The 21,443-nt window shown below is 39.9% G+C and overlaps 2 protein-coding genes and 1 long non-coding RNA gene across 6 annotated transcripts; all 3 read left to right on the forward strand.

Annotated features, from left to right (window-relative positions):
• Positions 1 to 1,701: 1,701 nt before the first annotated feature.
• On the forward strand, positions 1,702 to 3,914 carry LOC120289843. The gene is made up of 3 exons (XM_039305218.1): positions 1,702 to 2,263; positions 3,100 to 3,847; positions 3,910 to 3,914. The coding sequence occupies exons 1-3, from the start codon at positions 1,802 to 1,804 to the stop codon at positions 3,912 to 3,914; spliced, it is 1,215 nt and encodes a 404-aa protein (XP_039161152.1). The 5' UTR covers positions 1,702 to 1,801.
• Positions 3,915 to 4,556: 642 nt separating this feature from the next.
• LOC120289432 lies at positions 4,557 to 8,662 on the forward strand. Of its 3 annotated transcripts, none has more exons than XR_005547420.1 (4): positions 4,557 to 4,608; positions 6,230 to 6,714; positions 7,494 to 7,609; positions 7,820 to 8,662. It is a non-coding gene; the product is annotated as an uncharacterized LOC120289432 (long non-coding RNA). The 3 variants fall into 3 exon arrangements; XR_005547419.1 differs by lacking the exon at positions 4,557 to 4,608 and adding an exon at positions 5,224 to 5,542; XR_005547421.1 differs by lacking the exon at positions 4,557 to 4,608 and adding an exon at positions 5,782 to 6,127.
• An 8,028-nt stretch (positions 8,663 to 16,690) lies between these two features.
• LOC120289480 lies at positions 16,691 to 19,972 on the forward strand. Of its 2 annotated transcripts, XM_039304412.1 has the most exons (4): positions 16,691 to 16,729; positions 18,296 to 18,800; positions 19,167 to 19,229; positions 19,411 to 19,972. In XM_039304412.1, the coding sequence occupies exons 2-4, from the start codon at positions 18,736 to 18,738 to the stop codon at positions 19,709 to 19,711; spliced, it is 429 nt and encodes a 142-aa protein (XP_039160346.1). In that variant the 5' UTR covers positions 16,691 to 16,729; positions 18,296 to 18,735; the 3' UTR covers positions 19,712 to 19,972. The 2 variants fall into 2 exon arrangements, with proteins under 2 accessions (XP_039160346.1, XP_039160345.1); XM_039304411.1 differs by lacking the exon at positions 16,691 to 16,729 and having other exon boundaries at positions 18,182 to 18,800.
• Positions 19,973 to 21,443: the final 1,471 nt, after the last annotated feature.

The following is a 21,443-nucleotide window of genomic DNA, read 5'->3' on the forward strand; positions in this document are numbered from 1 at the left end:
ATGGACGCAAGCCTAGCTCATCCATGGCTCGCCAAGAAGGCTCCTCCACGAGATCGGCGACCGCGGCTTGTCCATGGCCCTGAGTCTTGACGGCGAGTTTGAGATCCCTTCATCCATGAACTGCGAGGTCAAACGGTGAAAGAGAAAACAGAGAAATAGATGCCAGGTAAGAGCGGCCATGGACGAGAGGCATCATGAATGGGTAGACCACAGAGACGATGGAGAGGGTTGGACGCTCGGCAATGGTCGCCTTGGACGCGACGTCGGCAACTCCGACGGTGGCGATGGCTGGGGGACGCGGGAAGGTTGGGCTCAATGTGGCTAGAGATGGAGGAGAAAGCGTAGATGGAGAAGGAAAGTGAGGGGAATTGAGATTTTTTTATATTGAGTCATCTGACAAAAAACAGTCAATATTTAGTTAATGTCGTAGCTACATAAAAAAATTAAAAATAAATGGACTCAATCATCCAGTCAACACTTCCATTCCGCCTCATGAAGTTCTCCTCATGTGAAGACTAAACGCAGTAAATGACGACCTCCTCCAGCACTTCCTTTTTTGGGTCGAAACTGAGGCACTTGAAAATGCGCGATATCATTTTTTTATTACAGATTCTATACAAGTTTTGTTTTTTTCCCCCGACAAATGAAATCCTTTTTTTTTCCTTCTTCTAATACTTTTGTGCAATTCTTTCTATCGTTTTATACTAGTAGAATAGAATGTTTAATTATAACAAGTATCTACACATCTGTTTACTTTTTAATTGTAAGAATCATCACTAATTAATTATTTATAATGTCATTTGCATGGATAAGTTGTTATATAATACCTAGCCCCACATTCTAAGAATATTTCAAAAAGTCAGTATAACACTCAATCAACGATACTAATAAATTTGGGGAAGTATGAAAATAGTCACCTGATCTTTTGGTAGTGACAAGTTGTGATAGAATTATTTTCATTTTAGTATCAAATATGAGCTGTCATATAATACTTTGATTTCTCCCACATTACTAGATAATTTCAAAAACTCATCAAAATCCTCAATTAAGAATATTGATAGATTTAAGGAAGTGTGGAAAGTCTTTTCTTTTTTTTTTTTTGTGACAAGTCGTAATTGCATTAATTATATTTTAACCAAATGAAAAATATCAATACTTACTTTTCAATTGACAAGTCGTCAAGGTCATGATGTAGCAAAAAAAAAAAAAAAAAAAGCACTCTTGATTTTCTCCATACAAACAAAATGAGATCAACGGGTGCACACCCACTTTTTGCCGAAGGGTGGACCACTCGTACATCACAAGATTCTATTTTTATTTTTTCACCTCAAATCTGAATAAATATTATTTCAAGGATGTTATTAATGGTCCAATGTAAAACTAGTAAATTGTCCCAACTTGCTTTTGCTGAGATCATAACATTATGTTATTTATTCAAGCCGTTATGTTGTCCATGCCTATTAAGAAATTATTTTCTTTCAATACAAAAATTTTCCATGCATAAAAAGGAAAAAGGTTGTGAACAATTTTGTTTTTGAACAGGTGTGAACAATTGAAGTTACTATATTTACTTTTTTATATCCAGTTCGCCATATCCTTGGCCTTAGTCATCAGTCAACTTGTATAAAAGCATCAATCAACCCCTCCCTATTTATGTCCCTAACAAAATCTTGAGTTCTCATGATTGGGAGAACAAGGGAACCTAGAAATTCCTTCTTTAAGGTCATAACTCAATGCAATCACATTCATTGTGTCATTTTTTTTTTCAATATGGCAGGTACAATTTCCTAAACTTAGGTCGATGGATCTCTCCCACATGGACAATTTAAGCAAAATATGGACTAACACTCCTCAAGAAACTCTTACTTTTGATTGTTTATGGAAAGTGGAGGTTCGGAATTGTAAGGGCCTTGAAAATTTGTTTCCGTATTGGGTGGCTACAAGTTTAACCCACCTTGAAAATCTTCAAGTGGAGTCTTGTGAAATCGAGGAAATAGTCGCTAATGGGGGTGACACTCCACGCTCCAATACTACTCAAGATCTTTTCCCAAAACTAACCTCTTTGGTGTTACGTGACATGCCACGACTCAAGAGTTTCTATCCTAACTTGCCCACTTTGCATTGGCCATTATTGAAGGAATTACGAGTGACTCACTGTGACAAACTGAACATGTTATCCTTTACGGCATCCATGAACAGTTGGGCTCAAAAATATGATCAACAAGACCTTTCAAATCAAGAAGCACACTCTTCATTCGAGAGGGTATGATTATAGCTACTCTCCATTAGTTTCTACTTTGTTCTTTAAAGCAGTCACTAATATCATATCCATTGCATATCATGTCGCGTTATAATGTTATAGAAAACATGATCTCCCTTACTTATTAGTTTGTCAACAACATTAAGATATTTCTAATATCTTAAGTATACTTTCATTTGTGGACATGCATAAGATATTCCATTACCTAGAGTTACAAAAATATTTATAGTATTCTATTGACAACGGAATATATTTCTAATCTAACTCAACGGTGCTCCTTGGTGACATCAATAAGAATTTGACAAGAGGTCCTCTCAATTATTGACATGTGTCGCACATTTGAACTTTTCTTCTCTATTTCATCTTCTACAAACTCTAAAAAAAACCAATTCAAACTTTTTTTTTAAACAAAAATAACATCATTATCTTAGTGCACCATTTTCTAATGAATTTTTTTAATACATTGCATAGTCGTCTTGTTGTCCTGTTATAATACTATAGAAAACTAGAACTCCTTTCCTATAAGTTTGCGGACAACATAAGGTATTTCTTATATCTTAAGCACACTTCTAAATTTGTGGACCCCATATGTTTTAGTAACATCATGAGCGCATCTCATTACATAAGATTCCAAAGAAGATATATTTTTGTTGACAAGATATTCCTAACTAGAGATGAATTTAATGATTGTAGGGGTCTTGATTTTAGATTCAGACTATCCACTTGACCAGACCAACCTTCCATGCAAATGATCTAAATAGGTTTACTTTTTACAACACATGATTTATTACCAAAACTTTGCTGAATTTACTTCTCTTGTTGTATTGGCTATTTGACAGGACTTTCCCAACTTTGAGAGACTTTTATTAGTCAATAACAATATTCAGATGATACAAGATGAAAATTTTCCCGATGACATCTTTAGCAAACCAATAGCACTAACACTGGCATGCTTTCATGATGAAAAGGCCATCTTTCCTTCCATATTCCTCTTAGAGAGATTTCGAAATCTACAAAGCCTTGAGGTATTCTGTAGCTCCTTTGAAGATATATTCCCGAACGAAGGGCTTGTTGAAGAGGGGAAACATCCGGAGCTTGAAAATTTAAGAGAAATTAAGTTAAACAAGCTACACAATCTTAAGCGTGTGTGGAGAGAAGACTCTTTAGTGTCAAAAATTCTTCAAAGCATCGAAACATTGGAGATTTGGGATTGTCCCTGTTTGACGACAATATTTCCAACTGTGGCATCCTTCCAGAATCTGACAAAGTTAGTGGTGAAGAATTCCTCTGGATTGGTACATCTAGTAACAGTTTCAACGGTCACAAATTTGATGCATCTCAATGACATGACTATAATAGGATGTGAAAGAATGAAAGAAATAGTGACCAATGATGAAAATGGAGAAGGAAAAGTGATTTCTTTTGGAAATCTATCCTATTTGACACTCCAAGATTTGCCAAGTCTAGAATGCTTCTCCTCCATCTCGAGTTGTACCTTCAAGTTCCCATGTTTATGGACTATTAAAGTGGAAGAGTGTCAAAAAATGAAGACCTTTTCTAAGGGTACGCTAAGCACACCACAACTATGTTGGTTGGGTGGTTCGGTGAGCCTGTTCAGATACAAGTGGGAAGACGAGGACTGGGAGGAGGCTGATGATCTCAATACAACCATTCAAAAGTTATCAGCATAAACAAATACACATAAAATTGGTGAAGATTCAATTGATGTCATTCTCTCATCCATCTGTTTTTTTTTTTTTGGTAGCACGGTAAGTTTTAAAATTTTTCTTTTTGTAACTTTTCTATTATTGATACCGTCGGATCAAAGCATCATCAACCCTTATCTATCGATCGATCGATCGATCTCGCCTCCTTCACTGAACAGCAGGAAACGAAGCAAGGCTCTCCTTCTCCTTGATTCCAGAGAGGCTCTCTCTGCTGCATTCACGGAGGACGAAGCGAAAAGGAAGCGTCGGGAATTGCCAGGACTGAGAGAGAGAAGATGGCACTGCCGAGTCTGTATAGTTAGTCCTCCACTCACTTCATCAAAGAAGAAGATCATTCTCTCTCCGCATCTTTATCCAACGAATCGTAAGTTCACTCTTCTGCACACATCATTTCTCTCGTCTCCCAGAATTTCTTCCCGATTTTTGTGTCTTGTTGCTTGTAATTTTCTTCCTATTTTCATAGACTAGGGCTCTGCTTTTTAAATTCGTTCCGTGTAAATTTCTCAGTCCACTACTTCAGATCATGGACCAATGGAGGTCCTCCACTGACATCATCATAGAAGAAGATCTCTCTTCTCTCTTGCTCTCTCGCTCTCTCTCGCACTTGAACCCGGCAAACTCGTAAGTTCACGTTTCTTCCGATTTTGGTGTCTTATTGCGCATGAATTAGGTTGAAGTCGGAAGCTGGTTTCGTAGAGACCTTCCTCAATCCTCGCCTTCTTCTTTAGCAAAGGGCTCTGTTCTTCAAAATTCATTCCACATTAGAGTCTAAAAGCATAAGTTCCTCAAACTAGCAATTTCATCTTAACAATGGAGTAATTGAAATAGGGAAAAGAATGAAAGGACTATAATTGGGACATAAGCTGGTGGTTGGAGGTTTGAAAAGATAACAATCGTCTCCTTTTTTTTTTCTTTTTTTTTTGTGGATAGATGCGTTGGAAAAGCAATTCCTAAGGCATCTTAGAATTAGAATCCGAGTCCTTTTATATGGAGAAATTTGACAATGTGATTCAATGTCGGAGAAGTAGAATATATATGTTAATTGCACAAAGAGACTATGTTCATATGGACAAGCAAATTGCAAAGAATGTTGCTGCCTCCATAACTAAAGGGAAATACCTAATCAATAAGGGGCTGGCTTGTTGTGATTATGAAATCTCATTGTAGATCTAATGACTGATAATTTTGTTTTCAAATAGGAGATGCTGTTGTATATTGTTATATTAATCAAATTTGGGGGAAAAGAAGATTTTACTTTGTCAAATTGAACCGATAGTTTGATAAAACCTTATTTGAGCTGCGCTTGAAAGAATCAAATAGCTTAAGTTTAAATTTTCAATTCCATCCATGTTCCAGTGGTCAATGTATTTGCTTTTTCCCCTGTGATTGTGATTTGTGTGGCTGAAACTGATATGTTTTAAATATATATAGGACCTAGAAGGCTTCTTCTGAATGTGTACCCTATTACATTTTGGGAGCACGGATTTGACCTTGACTTTGGATGAAGGACTTTCGTCATTTGGTTTACTGTCTATTAAACTCCTAAAAATAGCAAGTAATGCCTTAAACTCACTCTGTGTACGATTTAATTCTCTTATTAGGGTATGCTAATGTCTTGGTCTGTTCTTCACCATATGTTTGGTTTTTCAACCATGTACATGCGCACTCAACTCCTGTTCAATTCATCATGCAACATATTCAGGAAATTAGCAAATTGTGACTATCAGGTATTGGGACAGGTCATGGATGGTGAAGTTAAGGAGTTATGGATGAGATTTTTTTTTTTTTTTTTTTTTTTGGGCAGGGTGGGGAGAGGTGTATGTTCTTTTCTGCTGGTCAGCCCACATTTGCAAGAGAAGGTCATCTGCATGTAGAAACTCATTGATAGGGATGATTTTCTATTCAGAGTCCACATATTCACTAGTGCTGGTTAGGACTTGATTTACATTGATCTAGATGAACTCTGGAAGTGTCACTTTCGCTGGTCCAAGATGAATTAAGTATTCCAAATAACAAACTCCTTATATAGTCTTGAGGAATCAAGGAAGTGTACTTGCATGCCAATTGGGTTTTATGAGGTTGATCACAATCCAGATGCACACTCATTAATGCTTCATTCCAAATCTGAATGAACCAAAAAGTATGTGCTTCAAGACGTACTTTTGGTTTATGTATTCTTCATTTTGAATTTAAAACAAGTCTCATAGGCTTATTAAGATCATGGGTTTTATTTTTCCTACAGGAATATTAAAAAGGTTCAAGAGGATGCTTTTGAGAGAATGGTGCAATTGTTTGGCCTGTAGAACTGGAAAAATGTGATGAGATGGTTGGTTAGCAAAGGGTTTGAATGAATATGCAGAGTAGTACTCTGTCTGTAAGGTTCAATTTTTGGTCTTCTAATATGAAGGGGACTCCATTTCCCGTGTCACCATAATTGATGAAAGGATGTCCGAGATAGAATATCCGCCAATCAATGTTGATGTGAGGAACCAAGCCCCAGCAATTATGGAATTGTCTTGCTGAAAGTGGAAGATGCCTTCGATTGCCATGATTTTTCAGTCAGGCTTGAAGTCTGGGGGGATGAATTACATTCAGCCAAGTGTCCTCAGTTTTGTATGGAAATTGAATCTGATCAGGTTTGCGAAGGCCATGGCAGTTCCTATGCACATTCATCAGCAGAGTTTGGGAGGGACAGAAGTTCGAACTGCTCATCGCAAGATTTTCCAGGTGTGAATCTTAATATTAGCTAATTCTGCCCTTGATTGTGTTGTTCTTGTGTTTGATTCAAATACTGTACAGGAACTGTCCATTTTGTTAGGCTAAGAGAAACTGCGTTAGAGTTAATGCTAAGAGAAACTGTGTTAGAGCTAACTCATTCTCTTAGTGTTTCTCTGTCTCTAGATCTCCCATGTATGCATATATATATGTGTTGAGACTAAATGTGCTGGCAATTGCTGTGATGTTTCTGTTGAGCTTGAAGTCTTGGGGATGAATTGCATTCAGTCAAGTGTCCTCAGCTTTGTATGGCAATGGAATTTGATTAGGTTTGCAAAGTTCATTGCAATTCCCATGCACATTCATTAGCAAAAAGTTTGGGGAGGGACAAAGTTCAAACTGCTCATCACTGGATTTTCTGAGTGTGAATCTTAATATATTAGCAAATTCTCCCATTGACTGTGTTGTTCTTGTATTTGATTTGAATATCATGCAGGAACTCTCCATGTCATTAGGCTAAGAGAAACTGTGTGAGGGCTAATTCATTCTTGTAATGTATTGTGTTGGGGGTTCACATAAATAATGGAAACAAACTGAGCCAGTCATATCAGATTTCATAGTGATGAGAATGGATTGGTGTGCATATAGGCCTCAGGAAGCTAGACCATTAGAAAGACTTAGATTTATTGATTTAGGGTTGCTATGTCAGTAGATATGGGTTTTACATAACAAGAATAGATTATGCCTAAAACGCTAAAGCTTTTTCCATGTTCTGTTTGTGGCTGCTGTAGGTAAGCTGAGAGAGTTAGGCTTGTGAAGAGCTCTCGAACTGGCCAGCAAATTTATACTCGATTATCCTTTCCTCCAAATTGCGGTGAGGTGAATATATCTGAAGAAAAGCAATATGGTAAGATCCTCTTGACTATGACAACTCTTGGATTGAAATCACTGAGTTGCTAGACTATGTTAGATCTAGATATTAATCACGTGGAAATAAATTTTTTTTTTTTTTGGTCCTTTACATGCTTTGAAAAGCATATTCATACTGTCTTCCTCAGAAATCATTGGTTGTTTTCTTCTTTCTGATGACAAAATTGCGAAATGTCTTCTTGAGCAGAGAGTTCCTGGTTCATTCCTAAAGACACACGTTAAGAAAAGCTTGCAGATCATGGCTCTCATATTTCAAGACAAAGCATGGCGTTGAAGCTCACCAGCCCTGAACATTATGGAAAGCTATTTGCCCGTAGGGCTGCATTCATGAGAGAAACTTCTCTGAAGGCAGAAGACACGTGTGTTTGAGCTCTACTGAAAAGGACAATATCGTGTTCGGACTATCCAACTTCAGAACCACTGATATGACTTGGCTGAATGATGATACTATGCAATACGATATGGCAGAGGAAGTTTCGGCTTAGCTCACTTTTGGTGAGAATGTGACTTTCAGAATGGCAAGGCTGAATTCTGCTTCCAATTCGGCAAAATGGATAAAAAGCATGAGCTTTGTTCCAATGAATGAAATGGTCCTGAATGTGTACGATGCCTTTCCTTGATCCTAGACTCAATAATCACCACGAGGGCACGAGTTGTGAGTCGGAGGAAGCTGATTACTACTTTTGATTCTACAACTTCCATTTCAGGAGACAATCTCTTGAGTCTGGGGCTTCTTCAAGGTTTCCAGTGGCTCAACCTGATCTTTAGAATGGTAGAGGGTGGTAACATCGGATACACTTCCGCTAAGCCATATACCAAGTCTAAAATTCAAGGTGTAACCATAATTTTACAAGCTCTGGTGAACTTAATCAGATTCTGGTCATTGTCTCTTTTTGATTTCTTCAAGATTTTGTGATCAGTCTTTTCGCATGTGAGAAGTTCGTTAGTTTCTTCTCATATGGAAAGCATTCAGAATTTATTCTGTCAAATTAACTGAATCATGATATGTATAGCAAAACAATTTCCAATCCATGCTGCATATTTTCACGATTTGTCAATTGAGGAAATTTTCACATGAATGTCTACTAAAATTCCTCATTGTTAAACGATGGAAAAAGGGATTTCTAGTCACGCACCTTTCTATCGTCGGCCATGCTGCCAAATGAAATGATATCATAGGATATAGATAAAGAAGTCCCCCAGCGTGGAAGGAATAGCTTTAGTGGGAAGTAGTCTATATGTAGATTGAGCCATTTTGAGTTGGTTTTTCATGGTCCTACACTTCCTAGACCTCTCATTACACAATTAAATTAGCTCGGAAATTTGATTTATAACTATCCTTTTTCAAAATGGTGATTTCACATTTTATATGAATAGTCTGGTTGATCTTGAGCTTAATTCGTCACCTATACCTAAAGCTCAATTATGATTGCTAGCGCCTACAATATCACGATCGCTTTAGCAATTGACGTCCACTTGTTGGGAGTTTTTTTTTTTTTTTTTTCAATTTATACAGCATTTATAATTGAAGCTGATAGAACACTAGAACAATATTCACTAATAACATGTATTAAAAAACGATGTTAGCTAGTAATTTCTTTTTATCCTTTAGCACTTTCAAAAGCATAAATTAATCCTTAAATTTCCCCGACCTCAAATTATTACCTTCTCATTCTTTGCCCTCCAATTTTATCCTTTGATTTCTCATTCCACTAAAACAATTTCATAGTTTGGTTGTTCAAACATGTAGATGTCCAGAGTATTCCGGGTGGATTCATTAAGCAACATATTCATCATAAAAAAGCAAAGAGCAACTCTTAGGTATTCAAATAGTGAAGCTCGTTGGGGGTTACAGACTCGTAAGAGGGGCTTAGTCTCTATATTTTTCTTCTGATTGACTTGCATTTCCGAGAGAAACTCATATGTGTGTAGGAGACGTTTGCCTGTTTGAGCTAATAGATAGGGATGATAGTATTTGAAGACTCCATTTTGAGTCTACATGTTTCAGCTAGTTGATAGGGATGATGGTGTTTGAAGACTTCATTATATGAAATAAGTACTCCCATGTTTGGTCGTGCTGCATCATTGACAAGCAAACTTCCTTTTCTTTGTTAATTGAAAATAAAATCAAAAAGATCTTATGAAGACTTTGGTGCATCGATTTGTAACGCAACGATTTAGGCAGGAATTCTAGGTATTAATATTTTCATAAATTTCCACTTCTTCATTAATGTTTAGAAGAGTCACCACTTCAATGGGAAAAGTGCCAAAAGAGTCATAAAGCTTTTTGTTTGTGCAAATTTAGTCATAAGTTATTTTTTTGTGCCAATTTAGTCCTAAACATTTTTACTTAGTGTCGATTTAGTTCTTTCCGGCCAATTTTAGTCGGATTTTGCTAACTGGACGCCGATTGGTTGACATGGTCTAATTGATGCTGACATGGACAACTTTTAATAATATTTTTGAATATTTTTATTCTTTTTGTCTTCTCTCCTCCTTCCTCCTGCCGTTGGTTGGACCACGGCGATCGGCTAGAGGCGACAGCCGGTGAGGCTCGCTAGCCACCCCGCTAGTGGCCGTGAGGGCAGCCTCGTCTTTGGTAGCGAGGCTCGCCCGCCGATTTGGCGAGGGTCGAGCCTTGCCCATGGCTGGCGAGGCTCCACCCTCCCGCATCCGGCGCAAGGTGGCCTCTCGTAGGGTTGGTGAGGCTTGCCTTGCACCGAGCCGGCGAGGGTCGAGCCTTGCCCATGGTCGGCGAGGCTTGACCTCGCCTAATTGCGGCATGGGCGGCGCTGGTGAGGCTCGCCCTTGCCGCCCGGTGCGAGGCCGCCCTTGCGGCCACCGGCGAGGTGGCTGGCGAGCCTCGTCGATCGTCGCCTTTGGCTGGTCGTCGTGGTTCGGCCATCGGCCGAAGGGAGGAGGAGAGAAGAAAATATAAAAAATAAAAAAATAAAAAAATTCAAAAAATATTAAAATATTATTAAAAGTTGTCCACGTCAACACCGATTAGGTCATATCAGCTGGCCAGTATCTAGTCAGCAAAATCCGGCTAAAATTGGCCGAAAAGAACTGAATCAGCACTAAGTAAAAATGTTTAGGACTAAATTAGTACAAAAAAAATGGTTTATGACTAAATTGGCACAAACACAAAAAAGGTTTATGACTTTTTGGCACTTTTCCCCCACTTCAATAGAAGACAACAATAATATCAAAATGGATGAGTCATTTATCTAGGTCAGAGTTAGGACAACTAAACCAAACTCTATCATCAGATCCCCAATGAATGAATGGACCAAGATGATCACCTAAAGGCCTGCATTCTTTGCAGCAACAGCTTCTCATTACCACGTGCTTAGCACTACTTGCGACTCGGATACCTCTATATAATTATGTGTTTTTCCTTGTCCTCACGTGGTGTCATAGAATCCACAAAGAAACTTTTTTAGATCTCCATGATTTGTATTTCTAGAGAGTCTTTATGTTGATCCGCCGTCACAAGATACGTGTATAATCAATGACGATGTTGCCTAGGAGTGAGCTTTAAGAGCTTACTAATTCTCTACACCGCATTGTAACAGAAGGAAACAACACATAATATCGATACTCATAACCATGAAGCAAAGCAGACCCAAACAAAATTTCATTCCCCAGAGCACATAGTTAACCAGTCAAATTCGAAAAGATGGAATCATCAACTAATTTAAAGAATAGCGGTTAAGCTATGCACCAACAGGTCACCCATCAAAGCATATGAGGGTAAGAAGTGTCATTGAATAGCAAAAGCATATTACTACTTGGAAAAGAGACGAGCATGTCCAGAATCTGCCAATGGTTGCATACCCTTCCGAACAAAACAAGGCAGGAAGAGAGGACGCGGGAGACGTGAAGCTTTCTCGATCTTTCTTCTTCTTCCTCGGGAGCGAAACTGGGGGAACCTCTGCTGCACTTCACGGAGGATGGAACAAAAACGAAGCGTTGGGAATTGCGAGGACTGAGAGAAGCGAAGCTGCACTTAACGGAGCGGAGCGAAGTTGTAGGTGGAGGGGGGGGGCGAGGGAGACTCAACCAGATGGAGTGTTACTGTCGTCGCCGTCACTGCCGGCGGCGGCGGCGGCGGAGAGAAGACGAAAGTGTGACGCTGGAGATGGCATAACCGAGTCTGGATGGACAGTCCCCCACTCACTTCATCAAAGAAGAAGATCATACTCTCTCTCTGACGGATCGTAAGTTCACGCTCCTGCACCCATCATTTCTCCAATCTGCCAGAATTTCTTCCGATTTTCGTTTCTTATTGCGCGTAATTTTCTTCTGATTTGCGGAAAACCTTTCCTCAATCGTCGTCGTGTTCTTCAGCAGGGGCTCTGCTTTCAAAATTCGTTCCACAGTCGAGTCTTGTCCATGTAAATTTCTCAACCCACTGGTTTAGATCGTGGACCAATAGAGATCCTCAATCGTCGTCGTCTATATCTCGTCTGCTTCTCCTGTGAGTATATGTATGGTCTTTCTTTATCACACTGGCTGCTTTGAAAATGTGCATGGAGTATTTAGTCAGATCATTGCCGGCGAAGATAAGGAGCTAATCCGCACAAGCATGTGGCGTTCTTCTCTGTTGGTACGCAAGCATTTGTGATAGAATCATGTCTGTGTAGGAGATTTCTTACGTGTGTGAGCTCATTGATGGATATGATATAGGTGTTGCTTTTACGCCTTGTTCTTAATAAACTCCGGAGTGCTCATCGTCATAAGAATTTGGAGGTGTGACTTGCGGTTTAACATGTCGAGTTTCTGCTTGTGTAACTCTCTTTCCGTCGTTCTTTTTAAATTCTAGAAAATTTTCTAAGAAGCTCTTGTTTTAATCTCGATTGGTTACGTCATGATTTGTACATAAACTGTCACTACAGTTGTCATTTTTCAAGTACAGGGAGGACCAAACAGTTAGAAGATTTGAAGCACCCGAAGCTGGTTTTTTATGGTCCCACACACCCAAGGCCTCTCACTGGTCTTAAATTGGCCAAGAAATTTCAAACGGAGAATCCCTTTTTCAAGGCGGTGATGAGGCCATCTACTGTTAAGCATGGCATGGTAAGATCCCAGGCTTATTTACTCAAACTGGCATGACTGAAAATCGAATATATCAATGCTATTTATATTTTTGCCCATACTCTAATGTAATTCCAAGTTTACCTCATTATGTAGTAAACCACGACATATTTCTTTTCCTTTAAGTGTTCATGAGTATATGTTTAAAAGCTGGTATACATCTTAATGATGGAGTAATTAAAGCATGGAAAACAATGAAAGGATAGTTATTGGGACATAAGCTGGTGGTTAGAGGTCCAGAAAGATAACAATCGTCTTCTTTTTTTTGTGGATAGATGTGCTGGAAAAGCAAATGCCAAGGCAAGTCTTAAGAATTAGAATTTGAGTTATATGTTAATTGCACAAGGAGACTATGACATGAACGGGCAACTTCAAAGAATGTTGCCGTCTCCATAAACTCCGGACTGCTCATCATTATGAGAATTTGGAGGGGTGACTTGCGGTTTAACATGTCTTGTTTCTGCTTGCGTAACTCTCTTTCTCTCGTTCTCTTCAAATTCTAGAAGAGGCTTTTTAAGAAGCTCTTGTTTTAATCTTGATTGATTACGTAATGATGTGGGGATAACTTCCGATCCATGCTATATTTTTTCATGGCAAGTCCAATTAATGAAGTGTAAACAAACTGTTGCTAAAGTTGTCATTTTCCAAGAACAGGAAGGACCAAACAGTTAGCAGATTGAGGCATCCTGAGCTGGTTTATTTATGGTCCCACACACCCAAGGCTTGTCACTACTCATAAATCGGCCAACAAATTTCAAATGGAACTCCCTTTTATGCAATTCGATGTGAAATTCAGAAACTATGGACTCAAGACGAACAGTTCTGGGCTATGCGATCTCGTATTCAATGGTTGAAGTGGGGTGATCATAACTCAAAGTTCTTCCATGCATACACTATGCAAAGGAGACAACGGAATCGAATTACTATGCTAGTGGATACTCACCAGCAATGGATCCGAGCACCAGAACAGCTAAAAGACCTTACTCAGGGATTTTTCTCTCAGCTCTACCGATCTGTGGGCTACAGGGATATCAGGCCTTTCCTAGACCAATGTCCACCGGTGGTAACTCCTGAAATGAATACACATTTGATGAGCAGGGTAACAGAGGAGGAGATTTACCAGGCTACCTTCCAGTTGGGAGCTTCCAAGGCTCCTGGTCCTGATGGTCTTCCAGGCCTCTTTTATCGGCATCACTGGCATGTCATCAAAGCAACCGTCATTCAAACAGTACAAGAGTTCTTTACCACAGGTTGTATGCCCCCTACATTAAACCGAACAATCATTGCCCTAGTCCCTAAAGTCCAGCATCCAGAAAGTATAGAACAATACCAACCCATAAGTCTTTGCAACTTCGCTTATAAGATCATCTCAAAAATTATGGCCAACAGACTTAAACCTCTGCTATCTATTTTGATATCCAAAGAGCAAGCAGCATTTATTAGCGATAGACAGATTCAGGACAACATTATGGTGGTTCAAGAAGTCATGCATCAATTTAAAGTGTGAGCATGCAAGAAACGCTTCAATCTTATTCTTAAAACAGACATGCAGAAAGCTTACGATAGGGTTGAATGGGACTTTTTAGAAGCCTACTTGAAGCAATTGGGAGTCAATGACAGTTGGGTTACTAAGGTAATGGCTTGCGTTACTACAGTCTCTTTTAGTATTCGTTTGAACAGCTCCCTTATTTTAAACCTACTCGAGGGATTCGCCAAGGAGATCCCCTATCTCCATATCTCTTCATTTTAATTGCAAATGCCCTCTCCACTACTCTCACTCAAGCTGTTGCTATTGGCCATATTAAGGGGATTCAATTCAATCGAGACTGTCCTAAGTTATCTCACCTATTTTTTGCTGATGATTCAGTATTTTTCCTTAAAGCCACTATCTCTGAATGCCATAACCTTGCCAATCTCCTAAACCAATATTGTGTTGCTACAGGCCAGCTCATTAATAGAAACAAATCTGGTGTGTTCTTTAGCAAATACTGTCCTATTTCTTTACAACATAATCTTGCACAAGAACTCAGAGTCCCTATTATCAGTAAGTATGGTAAATACCTGGGCATTCCCTCGGATTGGGGCCGTTCCAAAAGGGAGATGTTTTCCTGGATCCTGGCAAGAGTAAATGCTAAGTTAGCAGGTTGGCAGGAAAATTTTTTATCGAAAGGTGGCAAGGAAATCTTACTGAAATCAGTAATTCAGGCCTTACCGCAGTATGCCATGTCTATCTTCAAGCTTCCGCTGTCTCTCTGCAGATTGATTGAAAGGAAGATCTCAGCATTCTGGTGGAGTAAACAAAATAGTCAATCTGGAATTCACTGGAAACAATGGTCAGAATTAAAGCTATCCAAAGTTTCAGGAGGGATGGGATTTAGAGATTTAATCAGCTTTAATAATGCAATGCTTGGAAAGCAAGCGTGGCGTCTTTTTCAGCAACCTCAAGCTATATGGAGTCAGCTCTTTAAGGGATTATATTTTAGATATTCCTCTTTCCAATCTGCTCCCTCAGGACATCGTCCTTCTTGGGGATGGCAGAGTTTATTAAAAGGTCGTCAAGCAATTACTCCAAAACTACGTTGGTTAGTGGGGGATGGATCGCAGATACATATCAGAGAAGATAATTGGCTACCATTAGGTCCGATAGGAGGCTTACCAGAAGAAGGGGAACCTGATCTAGTTGCTGATCTCATTGATATACAGCATTCTGAATGGAAGTCCTCCCTTGTTACTGCATTCTTCGATGATCAGGTCAGTAAGGCAATTCTTCATACCCCCATCAATCCGTCTCTCCTTCAGGATCAATTAGTTTGGACAGAAACACCTTCTGGTACCTACACAGTAAAGAGCTGTTATCATTATCTATCAAAACAATCTCAGCAACCAATACACCAACCCTCATCCTCTTATACTAACCCACCCATGCTATGGAGGAAACTTTGGCATATGTGTACAGCCCCAAAGCTTAAGGTTTTTCTCTGGTTAGCTTGCAAAAATGCCATTACTACAAAACTCAATCTATATCAACGCCATATCACCCCGCATCCCTACTGTTCTCTATGCAATAATTCTGTTCCTGAATCAGTAGAGCATCTCTTTTTCTTCTGCCCGTGGACACATGATATTTGGAATCACGAAGACATTGGAGTCAATATCTTACCTACCTCAGTTAGCCGATTAGATGCCTGGCTAGTCGAAAGAGCTTCCCTTCCACAAGCAGTTCCTGAGTTTGCTGTGATCGCTCATATTCTGTGGGAAATCTGGAGACAACGAAATAATGCTATCTTTCGTCAGATGCCACTTGATCCCCTCCAAGCCGTCAATGATGCCCTAACCCAAAGCACCATCTTCAAGTCTTTACACCCCTCGCCTCAGAAGATGGAAAAGACAATAGTCAGTTCTGAACTGAAATGGCAACCCCCAGCGGAGGGGTATATTAAGTGTAATATTGATGGGGCTTTTCGGCAAGAATCGGAGAAAGGATCAATTGCTTGTGTTTTCGTGAGACGGTAGAGGCATCTTAACGATATGCTTACCGAATCGTGCCTCGCCCAATCGGCGTTCCAAGCCGAGATCTACGCCCTCATCTCTCGCTTCGCAACGATCGCTCAAAGAGAATCTCCATCTTCAGCATGTTGTAATCGAATCTGACTGCTCAAAATTGGTGGAGATCATTCGGATGAACCAGCCGCTGCCATGGAAGGAACGCCCTCTATTTGCGACCCTCAGCGATCTTCTCCAGCGATGCCCTAACCTTTCGCTTCAACACGTTCGACGCCAGGCAAATGGTGCAGCGGATTGGGCCGCTAAAGCCCACAGGGATCAAGGCCCACCTATAAACTGGCTTCTTTTCCCTCCTTCTATTTTCCTTAATCTTCTCTCTACGGATGCTTCCGCTCTTGTCTGTAATGTTACCTAATATATTACAAGTTATCCTTTTACCAAAAAAAAAAAAAAAAAGGTGGTGATGAGGCCGTCTTATGTTAAGTATGGCTTGGTAAGATCCCAAGCTTATATCCTGAGACTGGCATGTCTGAAAATCAAATATATTCATGCCGTTTATATCTTTGCCTATACTCTAGTGTATTTTTCCAAGTTTACTTAATTGTATAGTAAACCATATGATATGTTATATTCCTTGAAGTGTCCATGGGTATATGTTTAAAATCAGGTATATATCATAACAATGGAGTAATTGAAGCAGGGAAAAGAACGAAAGGACAGTTATTGGGACATAAGCTAGTGGTTGGAGTTTCAGAAAGATAGTGATCATTTTCTTTTTTTGTGGATAGATGTGATGCAAAAGCAATTGCTGAGGTGTCTTAAGAATTAGAATTCAAGTTCTCTTATATGGAGAAAATTGACAATGGAGAAATCAGGTATATGTAAATCGCACAAGGAAACTATGTGGATATGGACAAGCAAATTGCAAAGAATGTTGCTGCTTCCATAACTAAAGAGAAAGACCTAAGAAATGAGGGGGTGGCATTTTATTATTCTGAAATTTTGTTGTAGATCTAATGACTGATAATTTTGTTGTCAAATAGGATATACTGTTGTATTTTGTTATATTAATCAAATTTGGGGAAAAAAGAAGATGATTTTACTTTGTCAACTTGAACCAATAGTTTGATAAAACCTTATTTGAGCTGCGCTTGGAAGAATTGAACAGCTTAAGTTTGACATTTGACATATATGTGCCAGGCATCGATGTATTTGCTTTTTTTACTGTGATTGTGGTCTGCGTAGTTGAAATTCGTATTTATAGGACATGGAAGGCTTCTTCTGAATGTTTCCCTATTGCACTCTAGGAGCATAGATATTGACATTTGACTTTGGATTGATGACTTGCATTATATGGTTTATATTAAAACTCCTGAAATTAGCAAGTAATGGCTTAAACTCACGTTGTGCGTGATTTGATTCTCTCATTAGAGTATGCTTATATTTTGGTCTGTTTTTCACCATATGTTGGTCTTTCAACCATGTTTAGGGGCAGTCTGCTCCTATTCAATTCATCACGCAACATATTTAGGAAATCATGCGAATTGCGACTTTCAGGTATTCAGTCAGATCATGGAGGGTGAAGCTAAGGAGCTATGGAGACGCGATATTGGGGCGGTGGGTTGTTTTTTCTATTGGTTGGCCCACATTTGCAAGAAAAAGTCATCTGCATGTAGAAATTCATTGATAGGATAATGTGGTGTTCAGAGTCTACATATCCACTAGTGCTACTTAGGACTATATTTACATCAATCGAGATGAACTTTGGAAAGGTCACTTTGGCTGGTACAAAATGAATTCAGTATTCCAAATAATAACTGCTTCAGATAGTCTTGATGGACCAAGGAAGTGTACTTCTACGTCGATTTTGTTTATGAGGTTGATAATAATCTAAATGCACACTCATTAATGCCACATTCCAAATCTGAATGAACTGAAAAGGATGTGCTTCGAGATGTCCTTTTTGGTTTATGCATTCTTGTTATATTGTTCTTCATTCTGAATATGAAATCAAGTCTCCTAGGCTTATGAAGATTATACATTTTATTTTTTCCCACAGGGAATACCAAAGAGGTTCATGAAAATATGGTGAGAATCTCTCAAAAGGATGATTTCTGGGAGATTGGTTTGGCCTGTGGAATTGGAAAAATGTGATGAGATGGTTTGGCTATCAAAGGGTTGGAATGAATTTGCAGAGCATTGCTACATCTGTGAGAGTGTGAGGGCCAATTTTTCGTCTCAAATCTGAAGAGGACTCCATTTACCATGTAATCATTTTTGATAAAAGCATGTCTGAGATAGAATAACTGCCAATCAATGTCAATATGAGGAACCGAGCCTCAGCAATTGTGGAATTATCTTGTTAAAAGTGGAAGATGCCTACAATTGCCATGATGTTGCAGTTGAGCTTGAAGTCTTAGGAGATGAAGCCAAGTGTCCTTAGCTTTGTATGACGATGGAATTTGATCATTTTTGCGAAGTTCGTGGCAGTTCCTATGCATGTTCATCAGCACGGAGTTTGGGGAGGGACAGAAGTTTGAACGGCTCATCATGAGATTTTCCAAGTATGAATCTTAATATATTAGCTAATTCTCCCCTTGATTGCGTTCTCTCATTTGATTCGAATTCCATTCTGGAACTGTCTAGAGTTAAATTCATTCTCATAGTGTTTCTCTGTCTCTGGTTCTCCCATGTGTGCACGTGTATGTGTTGGGGCTTCTCGTAAATTCAAGCAAATGGAAACAAGCCAAACTGGTCATATCAGATTTGATTATGCTGAGAATTGTATTGGCATGCAAATTGGCCTCAGGAAGCTACTCAGAACTATTGATTTAGGGTTGCTATGTCGGCAGATATGAGTTTCACATAACTAGAATAGACTATGCCTAGAAAGCAAAAGCTTTCTTCATGTTCTTTTGTGACTGCTGCAGGTGTAAGCTGAGAGAGCCGGGCTTGTGCAGCGCTCTTGAACCAGCCAACAAATTTAAACCTGAGTATCCTTTGTCCGAAATTGCAGTGAGGTGAATACATCTTAAAAAAGACAATGTGACAAGATACTCATGACAACGACAACTCTTGAATTTAAACCACAGAGTCACTAGACTATGTTAGCACTAGGTTAATCGCGCATCATGTCAATAGTTTCTGTTGTTATCCTTCACATGCTTTGAAAAGGATCCTCCCACTATCTTCCTCAGAAATCATTGGTTGTTTTCTTGTTTCTGATGACAAAATTGCGAAATGTCTGTACTTGAGTAGAGAGTTCCTGGTTCATTCCCAAAGACGCATATTAAGGAAAGCTCATAGATCATTGGTTTCATATTTCAAGACAAATCATGGCCCATTGAAGCTCATCAGCCACGAACATTATGGAAACTTATCTGCTCGTTGGGCTGCATTCAGGAGAGAAACTCCTCTGCAGGTGGAAGACATCTCTGCGTTCGAGCTTTATCGGAAGGGACAATATCGTGTTTAGAGTATCCATCTTCAGAACCACTGATAAGACTTGCGTGAATAACAGTATTATGCAAATACGATGCAGCAGAGGCAGCATCGGTTTTAGCTCACTTTTGGTGAGAACTAAACAGACAGAATTGCTAGGCTGAATTCTGCTTCTAGTTCGGCAAAATAGATAAAAGCATGAGTTTTGTTCCAATGAATGAATGGTCCTGAACGTGTACGATACCTTTCCTTGATCCTAGACTTAATGATCACCATGTTGGCGCCAGGCGGGAGTCGTGAGTCGGAGGGAGCTGATAACTAATGTCAGTTCTGTAGAGTCCATTTCTGGAGACAATCTTTCAAACTTGGTGCTTCTTTAAGGTTTCCGGTGGCTCAACATGACCTTTAGAATTGTAAACGGTAGTAACGTCGAAAACACTTCCCTTGAGCCATATACCAAGTTTGAATTTCAAGGTGCGACCATGATTTCACAAGCTTCGGTGGACTTACATCAGATTCTTTTCATCGTCTCTTTCTGATTTCTTGAAGATTTCGTGATCAGTCTTTTAGCACGTGGGCGCCAATTGAAGTTTGTTGAAGGGCTTTCGGAATTTTTTATTTTTTATTTTTTATTTTTCATATTAGCTGAATGTTGATATGCATGGCGTCTTTGGGTCGCTGCGGCACGACTCTTCTGCATACTCTCTCGACAGATACAGCATCCGAGCCTCCAGCAATGGCTTTTCGTCTTAGAATCAGCGCTCTCAGAACTCGCTCTCGCCGCCGGATAAAGCTCGCCGATTCTCTCTCTCTCTCTCTTCCTTGCAAGAACTCGATAATACCTCCAAAGCACAACCGACGGCAATGGAAATTCGGGAGACAGCAAGAGGATGGGAGAAAACAAAAGCGAAACATCCTGGAGATGGAAGTATCGGCATCTGTGACTGTTGATCAAGGAAACTCCATGGTCAAGATTCGCCGTCGTGGTTGCAAGGTGACTGGCGTCTTCGAACCGCTAGCGACGCTGTTTGTGCTTCGGTCGGTGCTGGAAGCAACAATCGTTAGAGAACTCAATCTCGATGAATTGCTGGTGGGTGCTCCGTTCACGGTTGGACTCTCTTTCCCCAGATTTTCTCCAACTAGATATTCTTTTGCATCTTCTCTCTCTCTCTGGATTCCCCTGATCCATCTCCACCAATTCAGATCATGCCCACGATGAAGCACACCATCAGATTCCATATTCGAGTGGTGGCCACTCTGATTCGAGTCGTCGCTTTTCCTGTCCTTACCCATGTCTATCATCGAGTCATCTCGGGCTCACGCGGCCATCACCGCCGAACCATCATCAGGGCCGTTTCATGTCCGATTGAACTTCCGAGTCAAATTCCGATTCACTCCAAATACGTTCTGTTGACTCTTGCTACGTTTTGTTCCGCTCCCACTTCATTGCCGTCTTTCAATTCCATCGTTTCGCCCGTCTACACCGCGTGTAAAGGGGATGCAGAGTGGTGTGTTCACTGTTTACAAGAGCTTTATCCGATTGCCAAGGCTGAGGTTGGATGGATCATCATCGTCTGGATACGATCCACCGCTACGAAGGATGAGATTCTTCGGGATTCGCTCTCGGCACTCTCACCGGTCATCAACTGCAGCGGCCGAGGCCAATCTGAGTCATCATCATCCTCCGAGACGATACACCGAGCGTGAAGATTAGCGGCGGCGAGCACGAAGAGAAAACAACGAAGAATCGCGGATGGAGATGATTC

Source organism: Eucalyptus grandis, chromosome 11, assembly GCF_016545825.1.
Source record: "Eucalyptus grandis isolate ANBG69807.140 chromosome 11, ASM1654582v1, whole genome shotgun sequence".
NCBI lineage: Eukaryota > Viridiplantae > Streptophyta > Magnoliopsida > Myrtales > Myrtaceae > Eucalyptus > Eucalyptus grandis.